The sequence below is a fragment of the Trachinotus anak genome, unplaced genomic scaffold (genome assembly GCF_046630095.1).
Source record: "Trachinotus anak isolate AG129_WGS33_773 ecotype Australia unplaced genomic scaffold, CSIRO_AGI_Tana_v1 ptg000009l, whole genome shotgun sequence".
NCBI classification, from domain to species: domain Eukaryota; kingdom Metazoa; phylum Chordata; class Actinopteri; order Carangiformes; family Carangidae; genus Trachinotus; species Trachinotus anak.
This window is the reverse complement of record NW_027273860.1, coordinates 8,150,838-8,178,780: the sequence shown is the minus strand read 5'-3', so window position 1 is coordinate 8,178,780 and position 27,943 is coordinate 8,150,838. Positions and strand designations below refer to the sequence as shown.

At 41.3% G+C, this 27,943-nt stretch overlaps 1 protein-coding gene across 1 annotated transcript; it reads left to right on the top strand.

The window, feature by feature from the left end:
* Positions 1-775: 775 nt before the first annotated feature.
* On the top strand, positions 776-27,674 carry ube3c (ubiquitin protein ligase E3C). Its single transcript, XM_071485003.1, has 24 exons — positions 776-914; positions 1,538-1,648; positions 1,777-1,830; positions 2,076-2,150; positions 3,450-3,596; positions 3,685-3,800; positions 3,926-4,083; positions 4,881-5,034; positions 6,245-6,465; positions 6,635-6,786; positions 7,554-7,741; positions 10,634-10,720; positions 10,860-11,017; positions 11,358-11,584; positions 14,238-14,342; positions 14,966-15,053; positions 16,950-17,047; positions 17,380-17,512; positions 18,935-19,182; positions 21,968-22,180; positions 24,160-24,348; positions 24,440-24,506; positions 24,685-24,815; positions 26,488-27,674. Exons 2-24 carry the CDS (start codon positions 1,583-1,585, stop codon positions 26,656-26,658), a joined length of 3,246 nt encoding a protein of 1,081 aa, XP_071341104.1. The 5' UTR covers positions 776-914; positions 1,538-1,582; the 3' UTR covers positions 26,659-27,674.
* Positions 27,675-27,943: the final 269 nt, after the last annotated feature.

Genomic DNA, 27,943 nt, shown 5'->3' with positions numbered 1-27,943 from the left:
TCATCTCAAAATCACAGAGTCAGTCTGGAATTACGTGAAGAGACTGAAACAACTGAGACAGACTAAACCAACAGAAGAGATGTAGCAAGGTCTCCAAGATGCTTAAATGAACTTACCAGCTGAGTACCTCCAAAAACTGTGCGCAAGTGTACCGAGGAGAACTAGTGGTTTTTCAAAGGCAAAGCCTGGTCATGCCAAATATTGAACAATACTATTCATGTCTTTATTTATGAAAGCATCTTCATGTTACTTTTAGTGCCTAAAGCCTTTGCTGTACTGTATTTACATTTTCCTATTAGTGAGCAGCTTATGTTAATATTCATCTATCAAAAAGAAACCCATAAATCTGAATACATAAGCTTTGTGTTGCAAAATGAGAAAAAATATATAATTGTTTATTTTATAGGTCAAAGGTAATATTTATTGAAATTTACAGGAGTCTTGTATTTAAATTCAGACATATTCATATTATATCTATTTTTTCTCAAGGGACCAAATATTTTTGACCACTATTTACCCACCACTGCTCTGGTGTATGTGATTATGAGTACAGTGCAAATAAAAAAAATAACAAACAAATATAACAAAAGTCAATGTGCAGGTACTCTTCTATTTGTGAATTTATGATAGTTGTCCTCAAAGCAACAGGAAAACAATAACATAAACACACACATACAAGTCATAGGGGCTTCTCAATGGCTCTAGATGAGAGGCGGGTTTAAGACGTTATTGTCACGAATTTTGTCCAATCAGATGCCTGGTATTGCAGGAACCGGAAGCAGTTAATCTGGCTGTTCCCTGTTATGTGTTGATTTCTAGAGAGAGGAGGAAAAGAAGACTTGACGTTTGGATTAACCCCAACTACCTTCTCAGAGTTATTGTGTCTATTTCACTCCTTAATTCAAAAGTCAAAGGTAAACGATTCAGAGGTTGTTGATTTATGATTCTCAGATCAGTGTCCTGTAATATGAGCGATGTCAAAAGGGACATGCGGATAGGAAGACACCCCCCGTAAAGTTAGCCTGTCTGAGTGCTTAGCTGCTGTGCTAGCTAGCTGCAGTGCTAACGTCAACAAAATCATGCTACTTACACATATACGTATCAGTGCTGCGACATGTCACCAATAAATGTTTTGTAGTGTAGAGTCTCTGCTGCTGCTCGTTGTCAGACGAGGTAAACAGCATTGTTTAGTGCCTGACAGCTGCTGAGTCATTAGCTAGCTAAGTTAACCGGCTAGCTAACTATTGTTGCAACCAAACTGAAACTGTCAACCGGATAAGTTGCTCAGGTCGTCCAACAGACGTCCACACTGAGGTCCATGCTTGTTTTGTCTGTTACAGAGATGAAATGTTGCGACTTAATGTGTGGTTGGAGAATTTTCCAGCCGAAGTTAATCGTTTATGAGTTAGAGCCAAGTCACGAACCGTCAGGTCATTTTTGTTTCATGTTGTCACTGGTTTCAGTGTTTGCTCCACCATTGTGTATTTGATGAGGATTTCCAGTTCATTTTCGTTTCACTTTCTCTTTCCCTTTTCAGAAATTAGTGGCGACGTCTGAACCAGTCAATGGGAAAAATCTAACAATGTTTAGCTTTGAGGGTGATTTCAAGACAAGACCCAAGGTATCACTTGGAGGAGCAAGTAAAAAGGTTAGTGTCATTTGACCTTTTCACAGTGGCGAGGGAGTGAAACTCGTCACGTCTGTGCTCAGCATAGAGCATAATGTTTGTTATTGTTCAGTGTGCTTCTCTAAAGGTTGTCTCTTGTTGTTTTTCAGGAGGAGAAAGCATCTCTGCTGCACCGCACTCAAGAAGAGAGAAGAAAAAGAGAGGTAGCTGATCAGCTCATGAAAACAAGTCTTAATGCCACTGCATGTGACTGTTTTGTGTGCTTATTTGAAGGATCTGTAGTTTCTTAAGAGGGAAATGTACTAGAATACTAAAATTTATACTACCACTTTTACTACTTTGTGCCATCCATTTAACTGAAAATGCATGCAGCCCAAAAGAGTAAATGCTTCATAATGTTTGAATGCGGTGCTTCATCAGGTCTAAAGTGTGTTCTTTTCCTACTTAGGATGAAAGAAGACGTCTGAAGAATGCCATCATCATTCAGTCCTACATACGTGGCTACCAGGACTTGAAGCGTCAGGTAAATCCGGACGCACTATAGAGATCTCTTTTATGATTTTGTATATCACCTTCATAATCAGATGTTTAGTTTTGCTTTAGAAATATCAGCTGTGATGAGATGTGACCACTTGATAACTTCTAGTGAAATTACGCATAAAACCATGTAACATGCGGGTGGCTCGTGAAAGATGCTGCAATTGCAGACACCGTGTTTCTGGTGACGTAGTCTGCAGTTACAGTCAGCGGGTTAGTGTGTGTGTCGCTTCAGAAATCTGAGATGGGACTTCTGTTTGATAGCTTGTCTGAAAATTTTGGGACAGGGTGGTTAAACATCAAATCAGGAAGTCTTGAAGATGAATAAATTAAACTGCGTGGATGATTTTTTACCAGTTTGCCAGTTTGGTCAATGTGGTCCCAGAGACACCTATTGTAGCGGGAATTACCACAGAGGTGGTTGTGAGGTGGCTGGCATGTCTGTGGACAGATTTTATCACTGAGATTGCATCACAATAATGTAGTAATAACTATACATATGGGTTGGGACGTCAACATGTTGATGTGCATTGTGGCTGGTGTGGTCCGATCTCAGAATGGTCTCCATCTCCAATAGTGAATTTGTTTGTTTATAAATCTGATTATGTTTTGCTGAAGCAGTTGGTCTTTAACAGACGCAAGCTATTTCATGTTGTATTTTGATCAGTAGACATGGTGAGGACGACTTCAGATATCTGTCTCATATATATAAGGATGGCTCACCCTTGTAATTTAGGGGTTAAAATGGAGACCATTGACTGAAATGTACCCAGTTTGAGTCTGACTTGGGACCTTTGTTGCATCTCTTCTCTCATCTCTCATCTGTTCTGTATTGAAGGCATAAAAATGCCCAAAAAATACTTAAAAAACAAACAAGTCTTTGAATTGTGGAAGTGACTTTCTGGCAAGAATTATAGATTAATCTTGTACACTTAGTCAGCAAATCAAGTCAAGAGTTTTACTTTGGTTCATTTATTAGAGCACAGATAGTTACCATTAGTCAAACACACACTCATGGCAAGACCCTAACGGTTACCTGTGTGTTGGCAAAGCCGATAAATGGCAACACATCTGAGTAACTGATTATTGTCTTCACTCAACAGAGAAGTGACTTTGATGACGTTCATGTTTTATAGTCACAGTTAGCTGTTAACCTATTTGTCCAACTAGGAAAATTGTACACACACTTGATATTGCTGTACATTTGTAGTGTTTTTGCTATTATTCAAACATGTCTGCACAAAAAAATATTTGCCATATTTGACCTTTGAACTTTTGCTTCCAGTACACCATCCAGAGGGCCAGGTTTGATGAGTGTGTCACCCAGACGCAGGCAGGGGGCTCTCAGCATGTCTTGGACGGTCCTGGTCTCTGCCTCTTATCAAGACAACTCATTTTTTTTTACAGACAGAGTGTGGATGCACATAGATTGGTGAGAATACAAAATATGTCTGATTCTCAATTACAGCCATAGACCTCAACGTGTATCTTACCAATTGTTTGTTTGTGTTTTTATAAAGATATGGTTGTGCCAGAATCTGGTGAAACACAACAGTCAGTTTGTGAAACTGTTGGTGGGCCCACAGAAGCAGACATGTATGTTTCAGATTAAGAGGATCCTGGGCTTCTGCTGCAGGTACAGTACTAAATGAATAATGATTAATGGATATTTTTAGCTTGTAGATGCAAAAAGACACAGCAAGCTGGTTAGACATTTGAAGAAATGTTCACTATCTCATTTATGCCCCCTTTGTCTCCTAGACTCCTGCAGAACTGCAAGGACGACAGTTTAAATGTGGCAGTTCCTATGCGGATGCTAGAAATATTTTCTTCAGAGAGAACCTATCTTCCTGTTATTCCAGATGCTAACTATGTAGCTTCATTACTCGAGCAGATTTTGCACTATATGGTACAGAAAGGTACGTAACCAGGGGGATTCACCATCTTGTTATTCTTTATGATACTCTGATATTTCATAACTGTTGCTGCTCTGATAAATCCATCTTGTCTAATAATGTTCACATTTTATATTTGCTGCCGTTATTGTGGTGCAAAAATTTCAGTGTTGCAGACATTTATCTTATTTCACTGTTTGCTGCCACACAGACACAAATAAACCTTCTAAGGCCTTTTAAAGGGTGTATAGAGATGTCGAATGTCTGTCAGTGTCATTAGCTCCGAAGTGTTTGAGTACTTTTATCTGTACATGGGCAGTTCCTGCTCTGACTGGCACCTGAGTATATACAGTGCTGTGCACAGACCAAGTACATCTCGTAGTATTTACATTTTCCCAGAAGTATGACTCACTTTGACCAGCACTTGTTTATTTTTAAGCACTACATCAAATGCAGGAAGATGTCTTGAAGCCGGATTAACAAGGAATATCAAACTGGCCAGCCCTACTTTTACAGCTAAAAATATGAAGCCTAGGGCAGTACTGTTTTCAGTCAATGTTGCAGTTTATCCTTGCTTGTCCTGTTCCTTCTCAGTATAATGAAGACTTCAGCTTAACCCGATTTAAAGGGGAGGAACATTTAGTGCAACACTGAGAAAAGTTCAAATGGTTTTAATGCTTACACCTATGCTGCACTGATCGCTGCAAACAGGAGCATTTGCTGCTTTTTTATGTAAATTTTGTTGTGGTTTGTATGTGGTAGGTGTTAAATAGTCATACATTCTTTTTTAAATCTTATTTCCACTTGTGCTCTCTGTTCAGGATACTACAGGTCGCTGTACATTCTTGTGAATCACAGGCTGCCCTCCAGTCTGGAGTACAGCGACGCTCCCTCTATCCCTCTGGCAAGCACACTGTTGGAGCACATCCTCAAACCCCTGCACTTTACCTACTCCTCCTGCACAACAGGCGCAAGGTACAACACTACAGTAACTTGACCATTTGAGATCAGGGCCTTCACAGCTTGCTGCTTGACAGTGAGCGAAATTTAACTCCAACACTTACCGGCCAACTTTAAAACCCTAATAGTTATTATATAACTTCACAGTAATGTTGCAAAATTTTGATTTGCCACCTTGTGATGCACTTCATTTTTTTTGTTTTGTTTGCTGAAGCTCAGAGACAAGGTATGTTTGTCTGTAGAGAAAACAGAGAATCTGGTAGTTTTAGAATCTACTTAGTTCATTCCTGGATCGTCCCTGTTGAGTTCTTCCCTAAAATCAAATTTTACTGCTCTTTGGCACTTTTTAAGAGGTAGTGTCAGATGCTGATGCATGAAGTGCCATAGTGGCATGCACAAGAACATGAAGAACATGTGAGATTAAGAATTAAAAATTAAAAAAATCTCCTCATATTAAATTTTTTTATGGAGCAGTGTCTTAAATGAGCAGTAGACTTTTGCTTAGTTCGTTGTGCAGTGCTGCACTGCTAGCTTTGTTATATGACCTTCTGGAGAAGGTCACTCTCCCATATTGACAATGAATGGAGTATCACAGATAAGTCTGTCCACTATATGTTCACAAGGATCTGCTGACACACTTTAAGTTGATGATGTCTGTGGACCTCCCAGTTAGCTGCTACGTTTGCAGGAAGGAAAAATGTTTGTCCCTAGTGAATTCTTTTGAAATCATCCATTAAAGTGATCAGACAAACCGCAGCAGTTTTTTGTCCCCTCTTAGTCTGTGGCGAAGCAGTAATTGCTTCAGAGATCAATTTACAACAAGCCATAAAAGGCCCCTGGACTCGCTCGCTCGCCAGAGTGCAGCATATCAGGCTGTTTGCCCTCAGTTTGAGACATTCTTAATAACAAACGACAAGAGGAGTCCTTTTCTTTTTGAAGAAAAGCAAGGCGGGAGTGAGAGAAACTTGTGTACACACCAACTCCAACAGCTAATTATCTGACTTGACCCGCCAGATGTGTGTGACTGAGCCACACAAAGCAGCTCTGTTTGGAGAGACAATATTGGAGCTCTCATGAAGCAGACAGAGCAGGGTGATCTTACAACAGCCCACTCTCTCAGATCATTTCTGTATGAACATACAACATTTTTTTTTGTTTTCATATATATTTGTTTAGTGTGTTAACTTGTCTGATGTCTGATCTTTGCTTGTCTGTCGTCTTTCAGGCAGTTTGTATTTTCAGCCTTTACTGAGGAGTTCATCTCAGCACCATTTACTGAGCAGATCTTTCACTTCTTTATCCCGGCGCTGTCGGACCCCCGTCTCTCATTCCCATTCGAGGCCTTCCTGAGCTCCCTCCAGGCCACCATCGGCTCCTCCTCAGCAGCACAGAGCCAGGCACCGTGGCTGTTTTACTTTGTCCTCTCTGCAGGGGAGAACTGCTTAGGTAGGTGGCCAGTGTTTGTACTGTACACTGCCTGTATCTACTGTATATTGCAGTGTGTGTTAGTGAAATAAATCTGACCCATTTGAAGCATAAACTCAGAGGGAGACTGATTTATAGAGATGAGGATATGATAGTTCGTACAGTAATGAAGATGGCTGTGTGTTGGCAGGCTCACTGTCAGAGGAGGGTCTCCTGCTGTACCTTCGGGCTCTGCAGACACTGCTGCCTCTGCTGCCGGTGTCAGAGAGCAGCACCAGGCCTGAGGTGAGCAGCGACTCAGAGGACGAGGATGATGCTGGCATCCATCCACCACCCATGCAGGTAAGATCCATGTACCTGGATGCATAGGTGCAAGATTATAAACATCACAGAAGGAGCACCTATAGAACCAGGTTTCTGTACAATTTCTGTCATCAAAAGCCAAATAGGATGAGGTCATTTTTGTTTTGTCATAATTACTGTTTCGGAGTAATTTGGCATATTTGACTTATGGCAACATCAAGTTTTCAATGAAAGACAGAGACTATATAAATAGGGCAAAATAAAATTGGCGGGCAGCACGGAGGTGTCATCACTGTCACCTCACAGCAAGAAGGTTCTGGGTTCTAACCTGCCGGCCGGCTGGAACCCTTCTCTGTGGAGTTTGTGTTTTCTCCCCGTGCCTGGGTACTCTGGCTTCCTCCTACAAGCCAAAGACATGCAGGTTAGGTTTATTGGCAACTCTAAATTGCCCTTAGGATGTGAGCGTGAATGGTTGTTTATCAGCCCTGTTGTAGACTGGCAACCTGTCCAGGTCGTACTCCGCCCTTGCGTAATGTTAGCTGGGATTGACTCCAGCCCCCTGCGTCCTTAAGAGGATGAGCAGTACAGCCAATGAATGAATGAAAAATATAATTGAGTGGGTTAGAATGATTTGACACAAATAGGGAATAAATACTGGTTAACCACATCCCTATGATATACCAAAATGTGATCTGTCCTAATGTCTTTACTCCGTTACACATTCTTGCTGATGCGTGGGTGCAACTTGGCAAATTCCTGACATTGTTCCTGCCTTTCAACTCACATGTGTTTCCCCTCTCTCTCAGGATGATAGTCGGATATCTGTGCAGCTGATCACCGAGGAGTGTGTCCACAAGCTGGACACCAAGCAGCAGACGAACGCTCTGCTGAACCTGGTGTGGAGGGATTCAGCCAGTGAAGAGGTTTTCACTATGATGGCATCCATCTGTCACACACTTATGGTGCAGCATCGCCTCATGGTGCCAAAAGTCAGGTATGCATGCAGAAACCTGAGGAGACTCACTGATTTAGAGCACAGTCTTTGTTCTTGCGTGTCATTTTGGTTTTTCTAATACAAATGACCAGAAAATTGATGCATATTTATCAAAAATAACACAGACCATGTCAAGGTTGCACCTGACAGTGAAATAAAATGTAACATGAAAATAAATTTAAAGCCCTTTTCCTTTTTAATTGATATCATAACATTTTACGCATCTTGTCCAGCTCAGCCTTGTTTACACACCTACCTGATTGAGAGGAAAACTGTGTCTTTATGTGTTTCCGCGCTGTAAGCAGTAATGTAAATAACGGTGAAGTGCGGCAGGCAGGCAGTTATCTGTGGTCCGCACCCACTGGCATTTACAACCGGCAGAGGAAGCAGGGATGTCAGGGAAGCTGTCAGTTTTGGATGAGGGCAATTACCCCTTCTCAGGCTGATTACATTAGGGCCAGGATGTCAGAGGTGGTGTGGGTGCAGGGGAGGGTGCATTGACTGACGGGAGGTGATCCGGACTGAGCTTTATGGATGGTCAACCTGCTCTAGTTAATTATTAGTGAAGCCAGTTGCTGCTTGTTGATTTGTATGTATGGATGAGTATGTGAAGATTCATATCATGTTAGCAACTGTGTCTTAGTATATTTCAGGCCCTAATTTCCCCAAAACCATGCAGGATGAATAAAGCTTCGTCTGTAATAAAAACTGGACACACACAGCTGGAGTCAGATGGTCATCTAATAATTTTGCACTATTGCTTCCCAGAATTTAGGAGAATCTCATATTATCCCCCCTCCTCCTTTCCCCTTAATTTTTTACGGCTTCCTCCTTCCTTTCGCTTTTACCATAAATCCCGTCCTTCGTCTTCCATCATTATTGGATATCTGTACAAAATAATTAGCTCACTGAGAAAGATTAATCACTGCAGAAGTGGACGGGATAGCTTTACAAGAGGCTAAGGGGAGCAAATTGCATTCCGGCCTTGATTTACTGCCTTTACAGCAAAAAAAAAAAAAAGAGGCTGGCCAGTCGTCCAGCCGGCCCGGCATGCTGCCTTTTTAATAAATATGTAAAATGTCTCATGAAACTGTGCTGCCTTTTTTTCAGAGGACATCTTAAAGAGCTGTGCAATGATTCAAGACCAAAAATTGATTTTTGATTGATATGCTAATTCTCTTTAGCCCAGACTGGTTCTAGTGGGTTTGCGGTAATTTCACTTTAATTGTTTAGTGTTGGATATTTGGTGTAATTTCACTTTGATCGTTTGGTTCCACTCAGTGCGGCACCCTGTTGCTAACGGGGCTCGCTGTGATGAAAGTGAGCGCAGATGAGCTTTGGTCCTTCATTTACTTTTGAAGGCTCGCTGTGATTTTTGTGTTGTCGTGAGATAATGATGTTGATGTGAGAAAAAAACAAATTTGTATTTAGTGAGAAAGTCAGTCGTTCAGTCTTTATGGTATCGAATCTGACCTGAGCACAGCTGGTTTTTTGGGTTTTTTTTTCCTGCTGAACAGAGCTTCTTTCATTACCGCAAAATGAAATGATCCAGGCATGATTCATCAAGCTGCTTTTCACACACACACACACACACACACACACACACAGGCACGGACACGGACACGGACACACAACCCCTTTTGATGTCTTGACTTTGTTTATTAGTGGTTCATTCCATGATTGAAATGGGGGTTTGGGTTCTCTCAGGCCGTAAATCAGCATGTCAGCTGGCATTTAGTGCTTTGTTTCCCATTTCAATCAAACACCCGCATCACTTGTTATGAGCCCACAGCACTACTCCTCGCTTCTCTCCTGAGCCTTGTAGTGCTGACAGATGGTGTGTGCTCCACTCAAACCATTTTTCAAACCATACTGACGGTTGCGTGACACCCTGCTCCTGAAGCTGATTTCCATTTTGGGATTTTTGAATGGGTTATGGTAGATTGAATGGTGGGGTGGGAATCTGAGCATTGACATTGAGAGCAAAAGTAGGACCCCCCCCTTTCCTGCTCTACCTTTTCTCTTTTTGTCTCTAAGCTCTTTTTCCACCATTGACCTTTTCTCCTCTCCTCTACTGTGAACCCACGATGCCGCCCAATTAAAAGGAAGCATCCTTATAGGTGTCAGTACTGTCACTCTTCAGACAAGGGCCTATTATATGCAGGGGCACTTTATTTTGCCTTTTAGCTTACTTACCACATTATTGTCACCTGTACTTACCCTCTGTGTGAAAAGCCATGCAATTTAGGAGTATACACAAACACACACACACACGCTTGAACAAAGAGCAGCTTCACACCTTGGTGCCATAGCCCGTTGAGTGCAGAGCGACTATAGCGAGGTATGTGGGCCCTCCTCAGTGTTATCATGTAATTCACTGTGAGTGTGGAAGCATGCCGGCGATGCAGGGTCACAGTGAGGAGCAGGCTTCCCCTCCTCCTCCGTCCTCCATTGTCTTGCTCCTCTGGCCATTAAGTTAAATGGGCCTCCAGCAGGAAGCCAGAGGGCTGTTTATGACCCGAGCTGGGCACCATCGCCAGCAACTAGTTTACTAATGGAAGGTGCCTCGCCTAAATAAAGCTTAATGGCTCATTTAATCTCTTCTCGGCCCTCACAAGGTACAAAAGGGGAGAGAGAGGCCAAGAAAATTCTATGAGGAAAATGTTGGTTAACAGTGTCATTTATTTATTCCCTCCTTTCACTTGTGTCCTCTGGTGAACAGGGCAGCCTTAACAATCCTAACATAGCAGACAGGTTGGCGGAAAGTAATTTTACTGGTCTTCACACTGATTGTGTCATCTGATTGAAATAGTTCTCTAACTCACTCTTCTTCACTCTCTCAAATAAAAGTTTGACTTTAATGTGTCTTATCTCTGTGTTTGTTCTCTGCAGACTTCTGTACAGTTTAGCTTTCAATGCACGTTTCCTGAGGCATCTCTGGCACCTGATAACTTCCATGACGACTAAAATGATCACCGGGTGAGCTAATGCAGTTCTGATTATTGGCAAATGTGTTTTGACCTTTGTGTGAGTAATTGTTTAAACATGTTTGTGCTTGCATACATCACATTTCTGTCCATCACACTCACTCTCTTTCTTTCTGTGTCTGCTCCCTCAGCTCTATGGTGCCGCTACTTCAGCTGATCTCGCGAGGTTCCCCCATGTCGTTTGAGGACTCGAACCGCATCATTCCCCTCTTCTATCTCTTCAGCTCTCTCTTCAGCCACTCGCTTATCTCTGTGCATGACAGCGAGTTTTTTGGCCATGAAATGGAAGGTAATAGACTTATCCATCTCTTTAACCGGATTTTACAAAAAGTCCCTGATGTTCCGTATCAGTGCTATAATTTATATCTGCTTTCAGAGCCTTTTTTTGATACATTGTCTGGGGATTGCTGGGTATCTCAAATGTCTGATTGGGACACATATCTCCATGGACGCATCTGTTTATCATCTAGCATTTCCCTTCTCTGGAGTTCTGAGCAAAATAATATATTGGCATTGACTGTTGCTTTCATTAGTTGCATTCTGTCTTGCCGCCATGTAAATGTGAAAATCAATACCTGTAAAAGACGATGAATACTCCCCCCCCCCCCCCCCCCCCCCCCTCTCAACAGGTCAGACGCAGTCCTCCATGATGCCCTTCACGCTGTCAGAGCTGGTGACGCTGTCTCGCTGTCTGAGAGATGCATGTCTAGGAATCATCAAGCTGGCCTACCCCGAGACCAAAACAGAGCACAGAGAGGAGTATATGGCTGCCTTTCGCAGCGTGGGTGTCAAGACAAACACTGAGGTTCAGCAGCGTATCCAGGCTGAACAGAAACGCTGGGTACAGCTCTTCAAGGTAAGATGTATAAAGATATCAGTCTTAGCTGATCTTCAGCCCAATCTTTACATGGATATTAAGTGAAAATAATGGATCCTAAACCATTGAACCTGTAATTTAAATTTGTCACCATTCAGTTGATAATAAGCAAATCTTGTTGCAAACATGGTGCTCAAACTTGTTGTCTATTGTCCTCTTGCTCTCTTTGTTGTGTCTCACACTCTCACCATTGTCTTTAAATACAGCGTGGGAAATAAAGTGAGAGGTGTCAGGAAACTGCACTGCCACTGTGTGAACACACATGCTTACTCTCTTTGTGAGCAAACACACACACACACACACACACACACACACACAGGCAGTGTGTATTAGTTTTGAGTAGTGAGATGTCAGAGTATCTTCCTGCTTCATTACCATGAATGCATGGCAACATTTTTTTTTTCATTGCATAAAATGCCCCAGACGTGCATGTAGCGCCAACAGAAAAACAGTTTGCAGACTGTGCCACGCACTTCTGTCACACAACATGCTAAACAGTTTGGCCTCAGTGACAAAAAATCTCTACCTAACTTGCAACTAAACCACCAGCCTGCTTTCCTCGAGCCCCAATGTTTCCCATGAGTGTGTTGTCATTGTGACTCAAAGTACATAAACATGTGCAGTGTAAATATAATCCAGGATTGGATCACTGTATTAAGAATCTAATTGTGACCTCAATGTTAGTATTACACCTGCAGCACAGATCATAGTTCACATCTTTTAGCGTTATTATTGGTTTCACATTTGTCTTGTCTGCATCACTGGCCGCCAGTATTGGTGTCACCATTGTATGGATTTCATCCTGGAATAAACATAAATAGAATAAAGTGCTCACACATGAATGAGGAGAAACTAAAAACCAAATTTGTCTGGGAGCATAAACCATAATATGTTGCACATTAACATTAGGATTAATTGTTGTGTAGCCTGTCTGTGATTGAAGCAGGGTGACCTGATACTTGCCCGTGTTAGTGGAAATCAAGTATGTATGCATGAACAGGCAAAGACAAGATGGAGCGCTGCCATGGAGGTCATGCATTGGTTATTTACCCAGAGGAAATGAGGCAGAAGACAGCATTAACTTCATTCTCCTCGGCTCTATTCCTCATTGCACATCCCTCCTTTTCCATTTCTCCTCTCTTCTCTCCTCCATTCTCTACCAAGGAAACTGTAATTAAGTGACTTTGTTCTTGGCTGTTAGTCTTTGACAGAAGGATTTAAAAGTGAACACTGGCGTTCTGTGAAAGGTGGCAAATACGCGAAGAGCACGTCAGGAATTTTCATAAAAGATCTGCTCAAAGGCCTCTTGTCAGCTAAAACGACCCATTAAAGAAGTGGGAAGCAGGGGAAATGCATTTTCCAAATTGAACGGTGGGATTTACAGTCGGTTTAACGCCGCTGACCCCTAACACGCTAATGTTTGGTTCGTGTCATCAGCCGTCCCTCCCCATCTTTTATCACCTCCATTGTCGAGCTATCTATTTAATTGAAAGAAGTTAATTGAATGAAAATGATCAACTAAGCTTGTATTAATATTGCTAATGGAACTTTCTTCTTGGCCATGTTTGGAGAACGATGTCACGCTGGAGTTTGGGAAAGGCCCATTAAGGCTTGCACTTAACCCGATGGGCTAATTAAGGAATGCTTATTCATTCCCAGAGTCAGGGGGTAGACCTCCTCCAAACCCATCGCCACGCGCCTTTTACAGCATTTTGCACTTGCCATTATTGCGGACTCTAGTTGCGTCCTGGTGATTGGCCAAGATTGATTGTCACTCTATGAAAATGACGAGCTTCAGAAAAAAAAAAATTCGATTGAAATAATCTAGCTGGGGTATTATATGGAAATGGAGTGGCTGTAACTGTTATGGCAGACATAACAGCTCCCTTAATGAGTTGTCATTCATTGGCACAAATGAGGTTGAAAGTGAAAGCAAAGTGAATTCATGATTAAAAACTGATATTTATCTTTAACTGTGCCAGGTAAACATTGTTTATAAACACAATGTAGAGAAGGTTTTCATTGATGATATCACAGATCTAAATGTTGGTTAGCTTTTTATAGCACATCAGTCGACAGTCAACAGAAGTTCAGACAAAATAAAACTGCTCAGTTTCTTCAAAAAACAGATTTGCGTATGTTGGTGGTCGCCTGAAATGGCTCTGTGCATGGTACAAAGTGACAACATTACATCAAAGTGAAATAATATTGTAACCACAAGCCTTCTGCAGGCCGGGCGAGAGCCACGCTTCTACATGCAATGCTGTGAACTGCTGCTGCTGTGTCTTTTGCATTCTCTGTCCAATGGCTGATGTCAGCAGACCTCACCAGTAATTAACAGGGCTGGACATTGAGGGACGGTGCAGGTCGTTTTTCTTTTATACTCCCCATAAATGGTGCACTAATGGCTGGATTCTCAAATTGCTTTTTTTTCTCTAAGAGAAGGTACCTCATCCTGTTGAACAGCCCATACACAGAAAAACCTCTTTATCTGTCTTGTGTTCTCTACCCTGAAATGTACTTGAAACGTATGTTTTGCTGTTTAACAGTGTTTTGGATTTAGTTTGAGTTAGAGATGTTAATGCAATGTGTGTATGGGTGTGCCTGTCTGTGTGTTTGATCTACTGCCCAGGTCATCACTAACTTGGTGAAGATGGTGAAAGCTCGCGACATTAGACGACCTTTCTGTCCAGCAGGTCACTGGCTCTCTGAGGAGGTCAACATCCGAGCTGATAAGGTACCATCACAGCTGTTTAGATTTTACATTGCAGTTCATTGCTGCATGTGATATCAGGTCAAATTTTGGCTTTGGTGTGAAATCAAATGCATCTGGTTAAAGCACCTGATCATTTGTAGATGCATTCACAAAGGTGCCTCGTATGAGCTGGTTTATATAGAATTATGCCTTTTGCTGTTAATTTGCTTAAGACCTGAAGATACCAGAGAGGAATATTTGCTCAGAGGAGGGAGGAGAAGGACATAACTTGAGTGTTTATCAAAGAAGTAATAGTAGTTAATCTATATATTATCTATCTATCTGCTATCTATATAGTAGCTTTAGTAGCACAAGTGTTTCATGGAGAAACAGAACAATCAACATAATTTATGAAAACAAAGTTAAAATGCAAATACAGTAAATAAAACTAATATAAGTAAGTGAAGCTGCAGCTAAACCTCAAGTTCATAAAACAAATTTCAGTAGTCATTTAAAAGATATCTGATCTCAAGTTGAATTTCCTGTGGGAATATTTTCAAGAGCGCCAGAGTCCAATAGACCTATGAGTACATACATAGATAAATATATAAACAAAAGCCAAGATTGGTTTGACGAGCTCAACTGATCGATCACTGTGTTTCTAGGTCACCCAGCTGTACGTCCCTTCTGCAAGACACGTGTGGAGAACGAGAAGGATGGGCCGCATTGGGCCGCTTCAGTCAACACTCGACGGTAGTATAATCTTTTTTAATGTTTTTTATCATTACAACAAGGAAAAACGTCCCTTACGAGGATGGAGGTCTATGAATAGCACAAGACGAGTTTCCAGTCAAAAAAAAAAGTCCTGATGCTTTTGTGTTCATCATGCAAAAAATGAACACATCTGCTTAAAAAAATTGGGTGATTGTACATGTTACTGTGTCTCCATGTGCCAATAAAACATTTATACTGACCCTCACTGTTACCCTGTCCTTTAAAAACCTATTGTCTGTTGCCTTTGTATTAGAGCAGTCTGTTATGTTGTTTCTCATCAGCCTGAACAACTAGCTGTACTTAATGTACACCACAGGACTGCTCCACTGGCAATGGATGGAGATTTAGAATCGTATAATGCTTGTGTCAGCTTGATGCATTGCCCAGAAAATCATCCTAATTGCTGTCCAAAGTCACCTTCTCTGTGTTTGCTTTTCATATTCTATGGAGCTGTGCATTTATATTATTTCCTCTAAGAAACACCAGGAGTCACCCCACTAGTTTCTATCTGGAGTAGACGGAGGGAAGACGGTGAACTGTCCTTTGTAGGATGAGGAAATCTTGCTGATAGATAATAGATCCCCTCCTGTCAAATGATACCTCTTTTTTAAGCTTGGAACTAATGCTTCTTGATGTAAAGATTTCTTTCATAGCACTTCACAGGGACAGCATAAAACCTTCTCCGTTTTAACAGAGTTATAGTACCACAGTTTCTCCTTATTCACTCAATTAGGCACTGAGGAAAACACACTGATGCAGGTAGGGCTGCATCTGCTTCACTTGAAGCCATCCTGGGTTTCTGTAAAGTATGGTGTGAAAACAAGCTGAGAACAATGTGTGTATGATCTACCTAATGCCACTCAGAGGCTGTATGGGATAAATTCAATTAGTGTGAAAGTACCTGATGAACTCAGCCACATCTGGTCCATGTGTTTGTCTGGCCTTTTCTCATTTCCTTAAATGGACAGGCCCATGGCTGATGAATGAGCAACGTATTGACCACTCTGAGGCCATATTTCTCCTCAAAGATGGAAACCTGATGGGAAAATGCAGATCAGATTGACTAATTGAGCAGAATAATTGAGCTGCAGTGGATGCAAAGTGAGGAGGATGAAGAGCGGTTTAGCTATTGTGGCAAATTTACTTTTTTTTTGTGGGCCAAACAGCCTAAACCCTGACTTTAATACAAAACAAACATCAGCTTAATGGATATAGCCCGGCAGGTGGATGGGCAGCTCACAGATGGGTTAATTAAAAGGGTGTAATTAAAAGGATGTAGGATGGAAAACTCTTTAATGGCAGGCCTGTAAGCTGTGCACTGGGTCTTAACTACAGAGCTAAGCACTGAGAATGGTAATGATACTATTAGAGTGTTATACTCAGGGGACACTTTGGTACTACATGTTTGCCACCCACCTCACTCAAGTTCACTGTAAAGAAAAGATGATCTGCAGGTCTCCGCACTTTATTGATAGATGCCAGTGATGTGGACTAAAGATTGCCTAATGCATGTAAATTATATAGACCTAAATACATGGAAAGTCTTTTAAAATATTGTCAATTAATGAAGTAACAGTGCTATAGCATAGAAGTAGCCACAACAATATTGATGTCTGCTATATAAAGGCAGTTTGATTGTATCTATCCCGAATTTGATAAAAGATTAAAGAACAAATGTGAAGTTTAAAAAAAAAAAAAAAAAATCCCATAAACCCAACTGATTAAGAAAAATATAATATATCATAGAAATAACCAGAATTTACAATTTGGTTCTAACATATTGTGTTTAGGTTGAAAACATGAGGAGAAGAGAATGACTGATTGTTGAGAATGAAGAAAAGCTAATGTGTATATTTATTGTGTGTCTTTCTATAGTCGGCTCAGAGCCTCCACAGCTGTCTGTGTCTGAAGAGAGGCATCTGGCCATCCTCACAGAGCTCCCTTTTGTGGTTCCTTTTGAGGAGCGAGTCAAGGTAATGTATTGCTCTCCCACCTATAACTACAAATAAATAAATAAATAAAGGTTTGTGTGCAATATTAGGACTATGGGGGTTTTTGTTGAGTTGAAACTACACACTAGGGTATTTTAAACTATCATTATATGTATTCAACTTCTGTTGCATTTTGTCCCCTTTTCCCTTCTACTTTCTGCCACTTTTCACTGTGAACGACCAAAAAAATCCAAATAGATGATTAAATATAAAGGATGAAGAAAATACATTAAAACCTCTGGTCACAAGTAAACATTTTATAACTGAAAGGATTTGTCACTGACCCTGCCACCGGGTTTACATCCGTCTTGTAGATCTTCCAGAGGTTAATCTATGCTGACAAACGGGATGTGCAGGGGGACGGGCCATTCCCTGATGGTATCAATGTCACCATCAGACGCAACTACATCTATGAAGACGCCTATGATAAACTCTCTCCAGAAAACGGTACGGCTTGCATTATTAAAGTTTAAATTAAAGAACCATTTTTACATGTGCATTAATGTTTTGTTACTTACGAGGCTGGCACATGCTTTCATCTGAAGCGCTGTAGTGGCTGTGTTACTTCCTAAATTTATATTCAAGATGACAAGTACATGAGGAGAAGATACACGGTGTAGTAAATGTTGACACTGTCACTGAAACTCTTGTTATGGTCTATAAAACCTTAATATTGAGGATCAAGGTTCCAGTTAGCATTAAAGATTAAGGCTCGCCCTCTGTTCCTGTGCAGAGCACTGAATTTCGGTAAAGCATAATTGAGGTTCCGATTATTATAATGGATCACATAAAAGCAGAATCAATTATTTTAAGTCACCTCTTTTGTGTTTGAATTTGAAAGGGCACTTCAGTGGGGGCAATCTGATTAAAAAGAGTAGTATGAGACCTGGACTGAAGACATGATCTATATCATTTATGTGTCTATAAGTTATAGCTGCCTTGATTTATCACTGTACATTAATTATTCTGAAAGATGACCTCTTAAAGAATTTGATTTGAATATTCTGAGGTCAAGAAAATGCTTCCTTGCAAAAACATGTTTGTTTGGGGAAACAATATGATACAGTAGCTTTAAAATTTAGGATTTATAATTTTATATTTTTCAACCATTTTCTTTGTTTACAGGAGGAATGAGGTCATTATTCGTGTTTGCTTACCGGTAATCTTTACATTTGTGGTTCATTTAGTTCAGCAAATATAGAAATAGCCCAAATGTTAGTTGTAATGGAGAGGAAGGTGAGATCCTGAAAGTTAACCTTAAAACTGGGTTAGAAATTAAAACATAATTTCAAATATTATATAATCAAAACAGGATAGCATTGAGGCAGAGAACACACTCTTAGAAACTAAAATAAAATGGTGGAGGGTAAATATAGTGCACTATGTAGTAAATGGGGAGTGATTTCTGATAAAGTCTAAGACTCACTTGGCTGTTTCGTCTTTTCTTCTTTCATCTGGGCCAAATAAGTCTTGCAAAATAGATTTTCAAGGTGTCCAACTTAATTAAAAATCATGTAAAAAATGTTCCCATTTAAATGAGTAGCTTTAAGGCTAAAGTACATCTAATTCATTGTTAAAATGTAAAACGAACATGAGAATATGTGAAAGATGGGTTTAACTACTAAATACAAAGTGAGAATGTAACCATCAACTATAAGGAACTGAACACAACCTTTCTGACATGATTTACCTGCATAATGTGAAAAATGAAAATCTGAGCTCTTTGGGAGGCTGTTGTTTCAATTTATTGAGTGAAAATATACTCACAGTTTACTGTGACCATGAACTTTATTGGACAGTGTCTTGTTTATCCTTCTTTTCTTTTGTAGCCTTCTAAATTCTTTCTCATGCTCTGTGTCCTTATGTTAGAGCCGGACCTGAAGAAAAGGATTAGAGTCCATCTGCTGAATGCTCATGGTCTAGATGAAGCGGGCATCGATGGAGGTGGCATCTTTCGGGAGTTCCTCAACGAACTCCTCAAGTCTGGCTTCAATCCAAACCAGGGTTTCTTCAAGACGACCAATGAAGGCCTGCTTTATCCCAGCCCCGCTGCAGAGATGCTGGTCGGGGACTCCTTCACTAGACACTACTACTTCCTAGGCAGGATCCTCGGAAAGGTGAGCATAAAGTAAAACTGAATAAAACAAAACGATGGTGATGACTGATGTTTCCACGTCCTTACATAAAACCCCAAAATCCCTAAACAAGGAGGAATGTCTGAAGATATCAAAGCTCTTAACAAAAAAGTATCAAGAGAATTCACAGACAGCCTTCACTTGATAACCAATACGTCAATTAAAATCAGTCACAGTCAGTGTCAAGGCTGCCCTTGCTGTTTATGTAAATGTAGAGGTTGTTTTGGTGTTTGCTCTAGAAACTGACAATGTTAAGACAAATTTCCGTCATTTGTTTCTTAAAAAGATTTTAAGGTTGGGGTTAGAACTTGAACCTAGCACTCTTGCAAGCATTAGATTTGTTAATTAGCCCTGTGCGTAATCTGTTGACGGCATTGTTTTTCTGTCCTTTCCTTCCTCTGATGGTACTATTTATTAGAACCTAATGTTTCTAAATCATCCTTAATGCATGCGGTAGTGATTGTTTATCAAGATGCCTTCCTTGTCGGGGGGGCGATCATCTCAACCTGGAGAAGAATTACCTCATGACAAGCAGTCGCCTCTCAATTAGGGCTTCCATTAGCCGATGATTCCTACCTCTTGTTTGTGTAGTGATTGCATTTGGCTGGCACTAAATCAGTGGGCCCACACAGACAGGACATAAATAAGCGTTCAAAGCATGTGGTAATAGCATTTTGATCTGTTTTACAGTCAAGAACATCCAGGTCTCTTCTCTCTTGCTCAACCCAAGATGGTCCAGTCCACTTATCAGGGCATCGTAACTCCTCCTCCTCCTACTACTCTTCTTCTTTCTCTTCTCTGTATTCTGTGCAAGTGAGAAATGATCAATCAGCAGCTACAAGCTCTCCGCCCCCACTTCCTCAATATTGTCCTCTCCATAGCTAATGGTTCAGGCAATTAGGTGGGGGGAAATTAATTTGAATTTGACTTTCAATTAACCCTACCTTAAGTTCCTCTTTCTCCATAAAAATGGACGTTTGAGTGGCCATTTGAGAGGTGTATTGATATTTGTTTAGTGCCGTTATTGCCTGGATAAAAGGCAACCGTTTATATAGATTGGGATTGCATCACCACTGCCGCAATGTGCACTGTGCACATTGCGGCTCAAAGGACACAGGAGATTAATATTGTTAATTAATGTCCGAGGCGTGCCATTGTTGTGGAGGTGATGTATTACAGGCAGGAGTGGCTTGTCTAGGGTACTCACTGAAATGGGATTGAACATCAGAATAGAGGCCGGTCATCATCCTTCTTCCTCACTTGTCCACCCAGCTGGCAAGCTGAAAGATTTAAGCCACAAATGGGGAAACATGGAAACAGGTTACTTTGCTTTTGGCGTTCAAACCCTTCAGCCTAAAGACTAAAAACTTAAATTAATTGTGATGGGAGTGGTTACTGATGTCCTTTTGTCAGAATCAAATTTCTCATAATGTAATATGACCTGTGGGAGGTTCTCTTTGTGCCTCATTCATCTCGCATTAGTACAAAACCTCCAACCTCATCAGCAGTGGCCTCTCCACTCTGTAAACTATGAGGGTGAAGAAAGTTTCATCCTCCTCCCTCTCTAAACACAGCGCTTCTGCACTGTCTACTCCTCACCGATCTCCAGTGGGAGTACTGATGGCTCCCTTTAGAGGTGTGTGAGGTTGCCTCCTCTGATTGATAGAGATGCGTTTGAAAGGCATTATAATTTTATTGATTCTTAATGTTGTAAATTAAGGAATTTATTTGGCAGCTAACAGAATGCACCTGCAATGTTGTTGGCATTTATTCCACCTGATGGTGCCGCGATCTGTTTTAATTGCGTTGCCACTGCACTCACTTATATTAAAAGGCCTGGGCCATAATAATTAATTCTTTCCAGCCCAAGTCATTTTGGCACAATTTCTGGCAATAAACACTCATAAATAAAGTAAGTGGCATTGAAAAAATAAGGCTACAGGTTTTTCCCATATACTTATTGCTGCCTCTTCCCGGCACAAGTGTTATTGATAGGTTTCAAGGGGCCACGCCGCGCATATGGTCTGAAATGAGCTCAGGCCACGAGAGAAATACTAAGTGGATTATTTTGCATAAAAAATAGACAATGTTTGAAGTTGTGCAATTAACCTGTGTTTAGAAAATAGCTCTGATTTATGTGTGTGTGTGTGTTTAAGATGCATGCATTATGGAAATCCTCTAGATTTATAATCCATTTAGCTGATGCGGTCAGGGTTTTTAGCGCTATCATTTATAAAGACCTGTATATTTTAATGCCTCCAACAGGCTCTTTTTCTGACTATTCCAGTACATTAGCTTTGGGTTTTATGAGTCACCTGCTCGGCTATGGTTTTAATGGCATTTAAGGTCAAGGTGAGAATCGACATTTATAAAGTTTTCGGCGGGTGAAACAGAAGGCTGTGTGTTTTAGATAGATTGTATTCTGTATTTTGCTCTCAGTCACTCTGATGTGACCAGCTTTACTATCTAATCACTAGATTTTTTTTTGATATAAGAGTAGTTGGCAAATTTAATGTTGTGTAACATGTAATCAGATTTTTGTATATATACTTGCTACTTGATGCAGGCCGCAGCCCATTTAGTTATCTGGGTTATCTAATCATCATGTTTTATTCAGTGACACCTAAGCAATAAACAATCATGTTTAGTGCTCAGAGCATTTTCTCATTTATACTGATTGACTAATGTTTGTAGGCGGATTTACAAGAGTGGACTGTGTTCCTTGTCCTGCTGTTGTCCTCCGGTTAACATCTACATTTTCCCACAGGCGCTGTATGAGAACATGTTGGTGGAGTTGCCCTTTGCCAGTTTCTTCCTATCTAAACTTCTGGGAACCAGCGCAGATGTGGACATCCACCACCTGGCTTCACTGGACCCAGAGATGTACCGCAACCTGCTCTTCCTCAAGAGCTACGAGGGTGACGTGGAGGAGCTGGGCCTCAACTTCACTGTGGTCAACAATGATCTTGGGGAGGCTCAGGTGACCGGGGTTGGGGACAGAGTAGGATGGAGTCGGTTAATTGATTCACATCTCCTTTTTTCCATCTCTCCATCCCGGTCTCATTCAGCCGTCTTTACTTCCTCCTGTTTGGTTCGTCTTTGTGGCGTTAATAATTCATTTCCTTCACGATGTACCACTTTTCAGCTGTGAGAGAGATAAAGCACGTCGCCACTGTCGCCCTAAGCTCTGCTGTAGTGCAAGGAACACAGCCGCTCTGTTGACCATTCCACCTGCCTTTCCCCCTGAAATTATCTCAGAACACGCCTGACAGAAGCAACTAGCTGCTCTTAAGCACGTCCCCTCCAAAGCTCAAGGCTGCGGAGACGAGCCGCCGCCATCACACTGAGTCACCTGGATCCCAGACCTGCACTCTACCCGGAGCCCCTGTTTGCTCAGGGCCTTAACACGTCTTATTAGCTCTTCTCAAACAACACCTGAAATGGCTGAGTTACAATGTAGCCCTCCTGGTCGCAAATAAGGCATCGCAAACACGATAGGGAAAACAATTTGTGAAAGATTAGGCACACACCCGGGAGCAGTCTGCCCTGCATTTGCCCTCGTGAGACAGCCAAAGTAAGCAAGATAACGACAGTAATTCTCTTACATTAGCACATAATCAGAATCCACTGTGAGGGGAAAAAAAGCAGAAAATGATTAGCTGTCAGTGCAGCCTCATGCGGTACGCAGCATTCAGGGGATGGATGAAATAAGAAGAACCTTACTGTAGATTATGATACAGTCTAATTCAGTATCGTTGCACTGAATGCCTTTGTGAAGCTTATCAATCAGTTTTAGTTGAGACTGCGTCAGAGAGGTGCTGATTCATATCTATTGTGATTTTTGACTGTATTGTTGTTAAATAAATATCCTGTTAAGTGTCACTCAGTCACATTTTGTGACAGTCTACATGTGACCACTGTCGCTCATTGCTGATGCAATGTTCCTGTTTGGCAAGTGTTTCGGGAAAATGTCTCACTTTGCTGAAAGCGTACAGCAACATAGTTGTGACTCAACTTGGGAATAAACAAGATGAGTGTCCACATATTTGGTTTTGATGTTCCAAAAACTTGATCCTGCTGTGTTTTCATCAGGCCTGAAATAAAGTTTTTGGAGCTCTAATCCAGTGTGTGGATACCCTACACTTTTCTTCATACTTTTCACTGTGCCACATTGTATAATGCTGCAATCGTTGCTGCTGATAGCCTTTTGTTTTTTCCTCTGGAAGCTGCTTAATGTCGCTTTGAAAACCTAAAAAAACAGTGATGTTAGCTTTACACCACTTTTACTGGGATTTTATAGAAGGTGGTCAAAATATATATTCTTTAAAAACTGTTAAATCACTGTTGTACAATTAAGTCTTTAGGTTTTTAAAACACATGAACACATAGGCCAAATACAGGAAAACTGCATTGGAAACAGATGAACATTATATTTTGTCCCACCACAGCTGCTATGATGTCATCATACGCTCGGCTTTATGAACAGAGATGAGCACATCTTATCAACTGCTAACTGCTCTAAAGCTAATGAAAAGAGAACCTGGGGCCAAATTGTATTGGAGCAGATGTACATTGGATGTCCTATATTTAGAAACACTGAAATGCACTTAAACACTCTCTCTCTCTCTCTCTCTCTCACTCACTCACACACACACACACACACACACACACACCTCTAGCCTTACCTTTGATCAGAGTGCTGTTGGAAAATATTTGATTACCTTTGTGATTGAATTAAATCCACCAGGCACAATTAAAGCGCTTCCATTGTTTGTTGGTCATTTGGCTCTCAAGGCAGACTCAGTGATATGCCTAATGAAGTATGCAATATGGCTCCCTGACAGTAATATCACTCAACAACAGAATGGAGAATACATCATATTTATAAGAGGGAAAAAAACATTGAATATTTAAACTAAAAACTGCGTGTTTTAAGACTGAGTTTTCTTTTTGATCCAGGTGGTTGAACTGAAGCTGGGAGGCAAAGACATTCCTGTGACCACTGCGAACCGGATAGCCTACATCCATTTGGTAGCTGACTACAGACTGAACAAGCAGATCAGGCCTCACTGCCTGGCCTTCAGACAGGGCATAGCCAATGTGGTCAACCTGGAGTGGCTGCGTATGTTTGACCAGCAGGAGATCCAGGTCATCTGCATATGACAAGCAAAACTGCACAAACATGGAGCACAATTATAAGTCACAGAAACCTAAAATGTGTGTTGTGCTTTTTTCATAGGTGCTGATATCTGGGGCTCATGTGCCAATTTGTCTTGATGACCTGAAAAAGTTCACAAACTACTCAGGTAGGAACTGAAAATGTTTTATACTGTAATTGCATATGGTGCTTCCAAACACATACAGTGACATTTACTGAATAAGGTAACAGGGTATTTTCTTGATTAACACATTCACATCAGCAGCGAAACGGTTAAATGATAAAGGGTTAAATCATTTATTTTGCTCCATCATCATCTGTTTTAGGTGGGTACTCGGCCACTCACCCCGTCATCCAGATCTTCTGGGAGGTGGTCGAAGGCTTCACAGACGACGAAAAGCGCAAGCTGCTGAAGTTTGTCACCAGCTGCTCCAGACCTCCACTGCTGGGCTTCAAGGTGGGGGTTTACCAGACCTGAACTTAAACTCCATCTTTTTCTTTTCCTACCTCACTCCCTGTATCCTTCTTCATTAGCGTCAAGTTTTCCAAGCCCAACAGAAGGGAGTGTTCCCTCTTAATGGGCTTGTAATGAAAATACCTAGACTGATAACAGCCCTCAAAATGATCATTTTCAAATTAGGCGACGATAAGAGCGGGCCAGCACGGTGAAGCCTTATCTCCACGTCTACTGTTGTTTTATAGTTCATGACCTTCCTCTGTTGAAGAACTCCTTCTGCAGCTCTGTGTGTGTGGGCTTGGTCGGAGATCTTGGCTGGACAAATATTGCCATTCAGAACTCGGTAGCAGGCTGAACCTTTGAACTTTTGCCTTTTGTGTGACATGGCAGAAAGCAGCAATTTCCTGTTAAATGAGCATACAGGGAAACTATATCCACCGACTTTCAAACATTGTTTCAGCAGTGCTGAATCATTACTGCTAACCTCCTATTTCTGAAATGATTTCTTAATTGGAAACCATTTCGCTTTCTCACCGATGTGATTTGTGGGACACTTAAGTAGTTTGGGGTAAGGGGGGGGGGGCAGAAAGTGTTGCTCAGGGCCATTAATGAGTTTTTATGTGTCTTACTTCGTCTAACCAGAAGCTGTAATCATCATATGATTGGTTTTAGTACTCTTTATGACTGTCATTAGTTAGGAAAACCTAAATGGTGTTAAGCAGTAGAGCAAGGGAACCAAACTCTTTTTAAAATCCTTTGCAGTACTTCCTCTGGAGGTTTAAGAGTTGCCTTCCCTCCTCATTTAATCAATTTGACTTTGGCCAGTGGGTGGATGTTGTCCCTCCCTCCCTCTTCGTCTCTTCTCCGGGGCTGGAAAGGGCGGTAATTCGTGGGGGGAGCGGCCCCTGACCCGGCCCTCAGCCTGAGCCAGCTAAGCCTTAATTAGCTGTCGTGAAACAGCCCAGGATTCATTAGAGGAGAAATAGCTCTGTCAGGAGAAGCCATTTAAAAAAGATGATGGAAACTCTCTTTTTTTTCCAAAATGATAGCCGCGGTAATGACACTTTCTCAATAAGCAACGATAGTTTAATACGGTAATTGTCAGAAAAATGGGGTCATTACGGCTAAGCCCCCAAAGAGCCATTTAATCGGGCGAGTATGGCCACTGAACCGTAAGCGCTAACTTTAAATAGCAGGATGAAATCAGGGCGGAGGAGCTTATTTGTCGGCCCAGCTTGTGATGGAAACGGTCAGTGTCACAGTCGGTGGATGAGGTGGCCTCATCACAAGGAGGCTTGATTTTAAAAAATGCCAGATAGACAACATGAAATGACCATTCCTTCAGCGTCTCATCCAAGGGTCAAACTGTGGGCTGGTTTCCCACTCTGTACCTTTCAAGCACTAAGCTGATTTCCTAAATTTATACCTTCACTGTATTAGCTTAACGCTTAATGTCTCTCTTTTAACATTTATCCCCTTGTGGAATTTGACGTTTATTGCTTAATCTGGATTGCTTTGGACATTGTGATCATCTCTGACACGAGTTGATTCATGTCTCCATATTCCTTCTGTCTTTAAAGGCATCATGATGGCGAAATTTCTCTTGAGTTTTAATCTGCAATTACAGCTACGGTCTTTCATGTGCTTATTAACAACGTCTGTATGCCCACAGGAGCTTTACCCAGCCTTCTGCATCCACAATGGCGGCAGCGACTTGGAACGTCTGCCCACCGCCAGCACCTGCATGAACCTGCTCAAGCTCCCGGAGTTCTGCGATGAGCACCTGATGAGGAACAAGCTGCTGTACGCCATCGAGTCCTCTGCTGGGTTCGAGCTGAGCTGAGGAGGGCGAAGGCTTCTCTGTCCCTGCATCCTTGGACTCGACGCCACAGAAATGGCTTGGGAGAAAAAAAGTTTGAGACAGACAAAAAAAATAGAGGGAAAACAAATGATGCACTGACCTGCCTGATTTACTGTGTGTTTGTGTGTGGATGTGTGTGTGTGTGTGTGCCAAGTTAAAAGGTGAGGAGATGATCACCCACAGACTGAAAAGGAAATGGGTGCAAGGATGAAGTGGGGATAGGAAGCCTTTTTTTTTTTATCCTTGTTGCTTTTAAGTAATTTAAATGTTTAATCACTTGTCGGAACACTTCAGAAGAAAAGTGATGCAGTTGAATTTTGCAGGAAATATTATGCGCTGAAATAAAAACAAGAAACAAGCAGAAGCAGCTGCTCTCTTGTGTAGTATAAAATGAATGGACAGTTATTTTTCACCAAAGATTAAGTGGCATCATATTAAAAAAAGGCAATATAACAACAGAGGGACAGACTGTAGGACTCTAAAGCCACCTTGTGGTGAGCCAAGGGCTGCGGAGGCGGAGGAGCTTTTGTGAATAGCCATCGTGTACTTTCACATAGAGGTCATCGAAACTCCAGTTTTTGTGATTTCTCAAATGATTATTATTACTAGTAATAACCGTCATGTCCGATAACCATACCGTAAGTGTGCACAGGCCATCTGAAGTGTGGAAATGACTTATATTGTTGGACTAGACTGGGGGAAAGTGTTGTATGATTATGGATTTGTGAATATGTACATGTTTACAACTACTCTTGTATTATTCATTTATTCAGTATTTGTACAGGTTTGTTTTTCTTTTCCTTTGTGTGGTGAATGGAGGCCTCATGTTTTCACACATGCTAGCTAAAGTGAACAATCTCCTTCCTGGTCAGCGCCTGAAAGTTTGCTCTTAGGGAGCAACTACCGTGTCATGTTGATAAGGCTCACAATGATCAGTGTACCAACAGGGTGAAAAAAAAGAGTGTATGGAAATGAATAAACCCACTTTTCTTTTTGCATTTTCTTTCCACAAGTCTCTTTTCTTGTTGCTTGTAATTTACAGTAATGGCCAAGACGTAAAACAGTGCTTTGTGGGAAAATCTCCTCCTGAGTTTTATGGCCTCTGACATATAATTAAAGAAACATCCAGTTAAGAAACACTGAGCAGAACTATTCTGGCCTTGAGATGCATTATCGGGCTGAGCACAAATTAAGATTGTGTGCGTTTGTCATAAATCTACCTGCCCTCTGATGCAGTACAGCCCAGGAAGATATTCATCCCTCTTTG